This window comes from Terrapene carolina, unplaced genomic scaffold, assembly GCF_002925995.2.
Source record: "Terrapene carolina triunguis isolate 2854851 unplaced genomic scaffold, T_m_triunguis-2.0 Scaffold374, whole genome shotgun sequence".
NCBI classification, from domain to species: Eukaryota; Metazoa; Chordata; order Testudines; family Emydidae; genus Terrapene; species Terrapene triunguis.
This window is the reverse complement of record NW_020664725.1, coordinates 11,125,244-11,136,413: the sequence shown is the minus strand read 5'-3', so window position 1 is coordinate 11,136,413 and position 11,170 is coordinate 11,125,244. Positions and strand designations below refer to the sequence as shown.

Genomic DNA, 11,170 nt, shown 5'->3' with positions numbered 1-11,170 from the left:
CTTTCACCTTCTTTTGCAGTATGGGGTGTGGATCACCTGCTGGGATCATCTGGGCCTGACTCACTTAATCAACATTCTGCCACTCCACGGGCCTTGGGCATTGGTGGCACCTTGGTCTCTCCTGTTCTCTGCCAGGGGCACACAACAATTTAGGACTGAAATGCTTTGGTTTAACAAAAGTCCTGGGGCTCAATATAAGGGTATCTGGGTGAAATGTTATGGGCTGTGACAGGGGTGGGCAAACTATGGCCTAAGGGCCACATCCAGCCCGTCAGACATTTTAATCCAGCCCTCGAGCTCCCACCGGGGAGCAGGGTCCAGGGCTTGCCCCGTTCCGGCCCTCCAGTCGGGGAGCGGGGTCAGGGGCTTGCCTGACTCCACACATACCGTGGCTCCGCACAGCTCCCGGAAGAAGCGGGATGTCCCCCCTTCGGCTCCTAACCGTAGGGGCAGCCAGGGGGCTCCACACGCTGCCCCCGCAGCTCCCATTTGCCGGGAACCATGGCCAATGGGAGCAGCAGGGGCGGCGCCAGTGGACAGGGCAGCATGCAGAGCTGCCTGGCCCCGCCTCCGCGTAGGAGCCGGAGAGGGGACATGCCGCAGCTCCTGGGAGCTGCTTGAGGTAAGCACTACCTGGAGCCTGCACCCCTGATCTCCTCCCATGCCTCAACCCCCTGCCCCAGCCTCATCCCCCTCCTGCCCTCTGAATCCCATGGTCCCAGCCCGGAGCACCCTCCTGCACCCCAAGCCCTCATTCCCAGCCCCAACCCAGAACCCACACGCCCAGCCAGAGCCCTCCCCCCCTGCACCCCAACCCCCTGCCCCAGCCCGGAGCCCCCTCCTGCACACTGAACTCCTCATTTCTGGACCCATCACAGAGCCCGCACCCCCTCCCACACCCCAACCCCCAATTTCATGAGCATTCATGGCCCGCCATACAATTTCCATACCCAGATGTGGCCCTTGAGCCAAAAAGTTTGTCCACCCGGGTCTATGATATCCAGGTGGTCAGATTAGAGTATCTAATGATCCCTTCTGGCTTTAAACTGTATAACACTATGAAATATCAGGTAGCTGATGGCAAGTTAGACCCTGCAGTGTGCCTGGAAGCTCAACTGTTTATTCACTGTCTGGGTGACAAGGTAATATATTTTATTGGACCAACTTTGTGTGGCTTGAAAGCTTGTCTCTCTCTCCAACAGAAGTTGGTCCAATAAAAATATCTCACCCACCTTGTCTCTCTAATATCCTGGAACCAACATGGCTACAGCTACACTGGATATTTGCTGGGTAAAATTCATCCGCAGTGCAAATAGACAGCACAAGATTTTTGCATGTTTCAGGGAATTACCTGAAAAGCTCTCCCCTTTAGCTGTTAATGGTTAGCCAGGAAAGCAGGAAAAATCTTAAACAAAACAGTTAAAGTCCATTTTGTCCCATGATCATCTCAAGGTGAGCTCAGAAACCAACCAAAAATTAGCAGAAATGTGCTGGTATTTATTGATTTGGGGTTTTTTATTTTGCAATCTGATTTTGTTAAATCAAAAGTGAATCAAGTGATATCTGCGGGCTAGTGATATTATATTTAAATGCTTATAGTCTAGTGATGCCGATTTGAAAAGTTGCGTGAGAGTGCATTAGGCCTGGATAATTTACAGAGACCCACAAAATGATTCATGAAGCTCTTATGTGAAATCTGAGGTCATAGTGAATTGTTACTTTAAATTAATGGTTTAGTGAGAAGCTGCTTTGAGCTGATCGGTTGGGGATAGCTGTGAGTGAAGTTGGATTTTAAAGTTATTAGATAAATATCTGAGAGCTGCCACTGCTGTGCATTTATATTATAGCATCACATTTTAAAAGGCTCAATACTGCAAGGTGCTCAGAGCCCTCAAAATCTCCATGTATGTCTACACTGCATCTGACAGCGAGCCTCCCAGCCTGGGTCCACAGATCAGTGCTAGCTGGACTCATGCTAGCATGCTAAAAATAGTTGTGTAGATGGTGCTCTGAACCGCCTCCTCCCAGCCCCAAAGTTATAGAACCCAGGCTCCAGCGTGAGCTGCATCATCTATACTGCTGTTTTTAGTGTGCTAGCACAAGCCCCACTACCACAAGTCAGTGGCGTTGGGCTGGGAGATTCATTCTCAGATGCAGAATAGACATGCCCACACTGATGTCGATGGAAGTGGAAGGCCTTCAGTATCAATCAGGATCGAGCCCCTCTGCTGCTCTGGAGCTCAAATTCGGATGATGTGTCTAACGGGATTTTCACCTTTAACTCCCCTCGTAATCCCCAGCCGAAATGAAAGTTCTTCTCTCAACACTTATTAAAGCTCCACATCTATTTCTCATTATTAAATCATGAAATTGGCCAAAAATGTTTAAATTAAGTGAAAGGAAGAGAGATTTGTGAGAAAATTGAAGTCTCTCTGAGGAATTGAAGAATAATCCCCAAGGGTAAAGGAAGATGTGATTGTCAAACCAATAAGCAAATGGATATAAAAGCTACAAAAAAGAAGTAAAGAGCCACAGACGTTTAAATTTTTGCCAAAAATGATTAAACAACACTAAAAATGAATAATTTCAATATTTAGATGACAATTTGGAGGCAGCATCATCCAGTGGATATTAAACTCGTACTGGCTCTGCCACTGACTCCCTGTGTGACCTTGAGCAACTCACCTCACCTCTCTGTACCTCAGTTTCCCCATCTGTAAATTTGGGATAATGAGACTTACCAACTTTTCTGAAATGCGTTTGGATCCATAGATTTAAAGGTGTTAACTATTATTTTTATTGGCTGGGAATGTGGATAAGGCACCCAAATACTACTGAAAATCAGTGGGGCTTGGGTGCCTCATTCCCATAGGTCCCAACAATTCTTATTAAGTGAAATTAAATACGGTACAGTAGAGTTGGGCATAAGCCATGGGATATGAATCTTGAGCCAAACTTTCTCTGGGTTTGAGGATGTTTGCATCCAGAGTACTGGTTCATCTTTAAAATGTGTCAGAATAATGAAATAAGGATTAAACCGGTCTTTCACCCAGCATGAATTTATTACTGATGAATGGTGCAGGACTAATGCCCTATTGAGTGAAGCCTACTTTCCATTCACAGAATAGCTATATTACAGGTAAACAGCAGTGCAACCTTCCCCCCATATTTACCCACCAACAGGGTCCTCAACCATTAAAGGAAATGTGAAGAGGTGAATTTAGTTCCCATAACCTATTTGGTCCTTGAGTTCTCTGCTGAGACTGTCAGCGAAGGGGTGCACTTAGTGCTGGGTGTGGTTTTGTGATGTGGATACCTGTCTACTAGGGATTGGATTGAAACCCACCAAAACTCTTTTCACATGGACCACGAGACAGCCAACAGATAAGCACTTTCAATCACTACCAGGTTGGGCTGAATTCAAACTGGCAGATAGAGGTGAAAGACTATATCCCATTAACAATTCTCCGAGTTATGTAGTCCCCATTAAAGCAGACTTGTATTTAGCCCAGGGAATGCATTGGTCATAATCTCACACTCACAGTCTTGACCCAGTAGAGGTCAACAAGGAAATCTATTATGTCCAGTTGAATCTGTAACTCTAGAATGCAGCAATTAAAATGAATTTGGTATCGAAATGCCATCTGATGGCACAAGTTATGAGCTAAGGTACATTCTTACTCTTTGTGTACTAGTGATTGAATAGCTTAGGTAACCTGTGCAAAAACATGGGGGTTGTTAGAAGAAGACTGCATATTCTGAATGCATCTGGGTTCTTTATCTTACTAAAACAGATGAGGAGGTGGGAAGCAAAGCAAACAGAGACAAAGCACTCTCAGGAATGTATAAAAGGAAGCAAATAAGCCATTCAGAGGAATGTAGATAAGTGTTTCTTCTCTGTTAAAGAGAAAACCGGCCCTGTGAAAGCTGTGTGTATATTTTGGAGTATTGATAGCATGGCTTCTAACACTGCACATTGCCATGGTAACAAATCCACGGCTCTGACTTCATGGGTATGACACACACCTAAATTTCAGGGTGACACTGGGGATACAACTCAGACCATGTGAGAGCACAGGCCCATACTGACAGCAACTGTGGTAACTGACCGGACACTGACAGGATAGTAACCTTTTGTAACCCTGAATGAGGACAGGTGACTGGGACCAGGAAATCGATATACTTCTTACCAGCCTTTTTTTATTACAGTTGCAAACCGAGTATTTTATTTTAAAAGCCTTCCTGCATGAATGAAGGCCCAGCAACGAGCAGAGGTGGGGAATCAGAGAAAGAGGCTGAACCAAAGGGTGGCAATAGGCAGGACCAGTTCTGAACTAGCTTAATGCAGCTCTTAACCTTGTAACAGGTACCTAGATGCTGTGTTGACAGCTACTGTTACAGCAGAGTGCTCTGAAAATGGTCAGGCTTGGGCTCGTTGTGATCTCTGGTGTGGAGTTTCACTGCTGTCCCAAGAGTTTTGCCCTCAGATCAATCAGTTGTATTATTACTTGTATTATACCAACAACATGGTATGTGCTTTAGATAGGTAGGACGACAAAGCTACTATCCCAAAGAGATCACAATAGATCTGATATAATTACCTGGCCCCCATCAATGCAATATCTGAATGCTGCACATCTTTAATGTATTTGCTCTCACAATGACCCTGTGAAGAAGGGAAGTGGTATTATCCCCATTTCAATAATAGAGAAACAGGCACAGAGAAACTAAGTGACTTCCTCAAAGTCACACAGGAAGTCTGTGGTAGAGATGTGGGTTTCTCGCGGCCCAGGTTAGCACTGTACACGCTAGACTGGCCTTCCTTCCATCCATCTAGATAGTATCCATAATGATACTATTGTGTTCAATTGTCTTGGTGGGCTATGGATGGGTGCCTATTTGTAACAGTAGTATTGTGCTGGTGATGCTGGAGAGGTGCAGAGCTGCTGATGCCTCATGGAAAGATTTTGACCCATTTAATTTCACCATCCTTGATGTAACTCTACTGACAAATTTCCTCCACTGATGACTTGTAGCAGAGATGAAATCCCTCATTTTAGACAGTTTCTATTTCTTATCGTCTAGTATCACTGAGGATGTTTGTGGGAAATCAGGAAGATTTGTTGCCAACAAGTTTATCCAGTGCTGCTGCTTTATCCTCTACGTGTCTTATCATACTCTCTTGTGACATCATGACCAGTCACATGCAGAGAGGAGCCATGACCGAGGTATTAAGCAGCAGAAGCAGACAAACTTGTAAATGATGGCTGGGCTTTCCTGCAAGCCTCTGTAAGTATTAGGTGAAAGGTGGGGTGGAAAGGCAGTGCAGTATTTAAAACACCTTTATCCAAACTGCCTGTGGATTAGGTTTCAGGTTTGTGGAACAAAAATCCACCCCTGTAGATCTTTTTCCCCCTTTTATATAGTCCCTCGTTTGTATTTTTTTCTAAATTTGGAATACAATATCAGTGAGCTAGCAATAACTTTTTCTCCATAGAATACTTTTTTCTGTTTCCCTGGGACAACAGCAGCAGTGTATTGTACGATTGTATTTACAGCAGGACATGTCTGTATTGGTTACAGATGGGTGTGAGTGCACAATTTGGGTCTGGAGCTAAGTGTCCCTCCAGCTTAAGGGGGTTCAGATCCCAGACTCTATTTTGGCTAGGGTTACCATTCGTCCGGATTCCCCCGGACATGTCCGGCTTTTTAAGCTAAAAATAGCGTCCGGGGGGAATTTGTAAATGTCCGGACTTCCCCCTGATGCAGAGCACGTGCGGCTAACAGTGCTGCCGGCCGGACGGTGTCACTTACATGGGGCTCGACACTCAGCCACAGAGGGCTCCTCCTCCTCCCTCCCTCCCTCCCTGCATCGCAGATCGGCTCCGGCAGTCTGGAGCTCCTCCCCCCACTGCTGCCCAGCGGCTCAGGCAGTTCCTGAGCAAGTTCACCGAGACATTAGGTGAAGAAAGGCCAACAACAAGGGGGCCAGGGGGTTGGAGAAGGGGCAGGGAGGTTTTGGAGGGGGCAGTCAAGAGACCGGGGGGGGTCGGGAGTTCGGGGGGGGGGGCTTTTTGGGGGTGTGGAGAAGGGTTTGGGCAGTCAGGGTACAGGTAGGGGGGAGGGTCCTAGGGGGCCAGTTAGGATGGGGGGAGGGTCTCAGGAGGGGGCAGTCAGGGGACAAGAGGCAGGGAGGCTTAGGTAGGGGGTGGAGTCCTGGGGGGCAGTTAGGGGCAGGGGTCCCAGGAGGGGGCAGTCAGGGGACAAGGAGCAGGGGGAGGGTTGGGGGTTTTGAGGGGGGGAAATGGGAGGGGCAGGGGCGGGGCTAGGGCAGGATGGGCCGGGGCTAGGGCAGGACAGGGGCGGGGCTCCTCCCGTCCTCTTTTTTGCTTGCTGGATTATGGTAACCCTAATTTTGGCCCCGCCTCTAGCATGTCCACAGAGCTTTTTCAAATAATTTTCCAAAGAAGGAGTGTGATGATGCAAAGCCACAGCCTCATGCTACTGTGTCCCGGCCTCACGAGGCAACATGTGTGGGCATTATGCCATGCTAATGGGATGCCCCCTGTCTGTTGTCACCATGGTGCAGCGTGAGGATGTGATGTCAGTGTGAGGATTAGGGTTACCAACATTGTATTTCAAAAATAAAGGACTCTTTTCTTAGCACCCCTCCTCCAAATATCATCATCATCATCATCAATAACAACAGTAATAATGAATAATAAGCAGGACTCACCTACCTGCGCCAGGGGTATTTCTTGCTGTTTGTTGCAGGGCTCAGCTTGTTGTACAGCGATGATGCAACACAGCAGCTTGGGTCACAGCTCCCTGTCATTCTATGATGTCACCCCCGTGGGACTGTGATGTCATGCAGTGTGACGTCACTGCAGCATTGTGATGCTGCCCCATTCAATGGGGGGGTCTGGGCCGGCGGGAGGGGGCCGAGGATGCCCCAAGTAGGACTTCCGGGCCAGGCGAGCGCAATGCATGCCGGACTAGGCACACTGGCTCTAGCCAGGCCTCGAAGCCTCACCGTTTCCATGGTAACCTCCCTTTTATCCCCCTCCCCACCCGCACGTTGCTCACGTGACCCGCGCAGCTGGCGCTCACGTGATGTTTGGTTGCCGCGAAGCTGTTTCCGGGTCAGGCCTCAGTGCAGGACGCGGCGTCAGGGCGGGGGAAGAGCGGGGCCGGGTGAGAGCCGGGGCCGAGATTGGGAAGCCGGGGCCTGCGCGTCCCAACCCCCCCGGGGTGTGGGGCGGGGGGCCCCCAGTGTCCCGCAGGGCGCCCCATGGCGCTGGGGCTCTGAGTGGCTGAGCTGTCCAGGGCCTCCTCGCAGCGGGCGGGGGCTGCGCTGCCCTGGCCCAGGGCACTGCGCCCCGGGTGTCCCCTGGGCTGTGCCCAGGGCTCCTGCGAGGTGGGGGGGGGAGGGCACTGGCTGCACAACCCTGGGGGGGGGGGGCCCCCCCCCCCCCCCCCCGGGTCCTCAGGCGGGCTGAGGGTGCTGTGGCCCTGATGGGCGCGGGGGGGGGATGCGGAGTGACTCTGGATCCGGTGATTCCTGACTCTGGCGAAGGCCGGGGCCGAGGGGCCTGGGCGGGTTGTGAGAGAAAAAGGGAAGGTTTTTCTTCGGACCTTCCGTGAAACGCCTTTAATGCCCGGTTGCACCTTGAGAGTTCAAATATAAGCCAGTTTCATTTAGATGCATCTTTGGTTTTGTGTTTTTTTTGCCCCCCCTGAGGCTGAGCACCACTAGTCAAGTGCATGACTGTCCTAGATATTGGCTTATTTTCACTACATCATGGAGAAGAAAAAGTGATGCATGTGATTTAAAAAAAAAAAAGGGTATGAGGTTCAGTTAAACTCAGCTGTGTATTAACTTCTTACCGGTTTTGGCTGTACCTAATATGTGCTATAATAATCTGCACTTCTCCCACCTTAGAATCAGAAATGTGGGACAGGAAGGAACCTCGAAAGGTCATCTAGTCCATTTCCTGCACCCCCCTCGCTGAGGCAGGGTTAAGTATATCTGGACCATCCCTGACAGGTGTTTGTCTAACTAGTTCATAAAACCCCCAAAAGGATATGAATTCCACCACCTCCCTTGGTAACCTGTTTCAGCAACAAGCTTTTTAACTATAAGACTAGTTCATCTTAATATCCAACCTACATCTCCCTTGCTGCAAACTAAGGTGACTACTTGTTCTAGCCTTGGTGGACACAGAGAAAAATTGATCACCATTCTCTTTATAATAACCTTTTATGTATTTGAAAACTCAGCCTTCAGTTAAACTAAGCATGCCCATTTCTTTCAACTTTTCCTCATGGATCATGTTTTCTAAACCTCTTATCACTTTTGTTGCTCTCTTCTGCACTCTCTCCAATTTGTCCACATCTTCCTTAAAGTGTAGTGCACAAAACTGGGACATGGTACTCCAGCTGGGGCCTCACTAGTGCTGAGTAGAGTGGATGGAACAGTTACCTGCTGTGTCTTATATATGATACTCTTGCTAATACATCTCAGAATGACATTTGCCTTTTTTTTCCCCACGACAGCATCACATTGTAGACTCTTATTCAATTTGTGATCCTATATAACCACTGGATCCTCTTCTGTAGTACTGCTGCCTAGCCAGTTATTTTCTATGGTATTTTATCTTTGTGCGTTTGAGTTTTCCACCTGAAGTACAGTACTTTGCACTTGTCATTCCTGAATATCATCTTATTGATTTCAGGCCAGTTCTCCAGTTTATCAAGATAAATTTGAATTTTAATCTTGTCTTTGAAAGTGCTTGCAAATCCTCCCACTTTGGTGTCATCTGCAAGCTTTATAACCATACTCTCCACTCCTTCATCCAAATTGCTAATGAAAGTATTGAATAGTGCCAGACAGGACAGATCTCTGAAGGGCCCCACTTAATATGACTTGCCAGTTTTACCGTGAACTATGATAGCTACTTGGTCTTTCAACCATTTATCACCCACCTTATAATAATTTCATCTAGACCATTTTTCCCAAGGTTACTTCTGAGAATTTCATGTGGAACTGCACCAAGAACCTTACTGAAGTCCATATATATTATATTATATATATATATAATCACCTCTACTGCTTTCCCCCATCCACTAGGCTGGTTACACAGGCAAAGAAGGAAATTACATTGGTTTGACATGATTTGTTCTTGACAAATCCAGTTGGCTATTATTACCATGTTTTTGTTCTCTAGGTTTGAACAACTTGCTTGTTGCTCCCTCCCTCCAAAGATTTCAGTATACTTTATAACATTTAACTCAAGAAACCTGTGTGCCTTAGATCACTGGAATGAAAGCATAAAAGTCTGATATACATTTTGCTTCCCTTGGTTTGTCTTTTTTTGTATTTCATTGGCTGGGATGAATGTTTCACTCTGGTTACTAGTCAGTTTCACTTTCTGGGTCTCTTACACTTAGCATATAGTTATTGGTTGAGTTCACAACACTTTAGAGCAGGGGTAGGCAGCCTATGGCACACATGCCAAAGGTGGCATGGGAGCTGATTTTCAGTGGCACTCTCAGTGCCTGGGTCCAGGCCACTGGTCTGGGGGGGCTCTGCATTTTAATTTAATTTTAAATGAAGCTTCTTAAACATTTTAAAAACCTTATTTACTTTACATACAACAATAGTTTAGTTATATATTACAGACTTATAGAAAGAGACCTTCTAAAAACATTAAAATGTATTACTGGCATGCGAAACCTTAAATTAGAGTGAATAAATGAAGTCTCAGCACACTACTACTGAAAGGTTGCCGATCTCTGCTTTAGAGGAAGGTTTAAATCCAGAAAAACACTTTTCATTGACATTTTTAAAATATCATGGGTACCTTTTCAGAGTAGGTTTTGTAGTTATTTCCACATTAACACACACACAAAAATCTGAATTTTGGATCTAAAACTAGATGTCCTTTTAATCAGCTGTGTAAAAATGCTCACAGTGCAAATTATCATGTCATGCCATTGTATGTGTGAGACATGATTTGAAAATACCATATGTTGTCCTTGCATTTTCTGTGAACCCTTTATTATTAACCCTGACTATTTTGCCATATTGATGCATACTTGCATGGTAGAACAGTGGTGCAGCTTTGGAAAATGCATCTAGAATGATTATGACTAGTGTTAACTGTTCAGGAATGGAATCGAATGGAATTGGGAAAGATGCATTTTGAATTGGGAAAGTTACTCAGACCCTAAGCTTGCTGTCCTCTGGAGACAAAATTGGTTTACTAAGCAAAAAATTCAGTATGAACTGTGTGTGAAATATTTCTGTTTTCTTTTCCAGTGTTGTATTGAGGTGACTTTCTCATGTGGAATTTACCAACCGATGTTAGCTCAGTGCATGAACAGCGGTGGAGTTGACTAAAAAGCAAAGTAAAGGAGAGAGCGCTTTATGGGTGAGTGAATTTCTTTTGTTTAAAAACTTAGAATTTTAAAAGGTCTAACACAGAAGGTCTGATTGCATGTTTGGAAGCAAATATCTGTCTCTTCTGAGTGACTGAGCTACAAGTGTATGTTAAGATCAGGGCATTTCAGCCCAAAGCCTTGATTGTTAGCATGTATCATCACTGCAGCATATTGTGCATTTCAACATGAAATGTATTTTTTGAGAGAGAGGGACCCTTCCTTGAGTGTTGCCATTCACAAACACTACACATTGTACCACTCAGATGAAGCTGCCTCGGGGGAAGGAGTGTGCGCCAAATGGGTGATCAGCCTCATGTGGTGAGAGTACTTAAAAAGAAAAAGTGGAGGAGGAGGACAAAGTGGCAAACTCTTACACAAATGCCATGGGGGCTTTAATGTCCCCACAAATGGAATTACAGCAAAAGATACTTTTATTCCCATTATATGTTGTGTTGTACTATGTACAAAAATCATTCCCAGAGAGTAGTTATCAGTGGTTCATAGTCCTGCTGGAAGGGCATAACGAGTGGGGTCCTGCAGGGATCGGTTTTGTTCAATATCTTCATCAATGGTTTAGATAATGGCATAGAGCAGAGGTAGGCAAACTACGGCCCGCGTGCCACAGCCCGTGGGACCATCCTGTCTGGCCCTTGAGCTCCTGGCCAGGGAGGCTAGCTCCCAGCCCCACCCCTGTCAGGGGGTGGGGGATGTGGTTAGGGGTTGGGGC

General features: G+C 46.6%; 1 protein-coding gene across 2 annotated transcripts in view; it reads left to right on the top strand.

Annotated features, from left to right (window-relative positions):
- The first annotated feature begins 1,398 nt into the window (after positions 1–1,398).
- The window catches only part of TBCEL (tubulin folding cofactor E like), a 38,208-nt gene continuing 28,436 nt past the window's right edge, over positions 1,399–11,170 (top strand). Inside the window, exons 1-2 of one of the 2 annotated variants that reach the window (XM_029912920.1) lie at positions 1,399–1,452; positions 10,322–10,433. In XM_029912920.1, the coding sequence (XP_029768780.1) occupies positions 10,430–10,433 (4 nt within the window). In that variant the 5' untranslated portion in view covers positions 1,399–1,452; positions 10,322–10,429. Of the gene's footprint in view, positions 1,453–7,491; positions 7,846–10,321; positions 10,434–11,170 lie in introns of those variants that run through there. The other variant, XM_026657916.2, reaches the window with a different exon arrangement.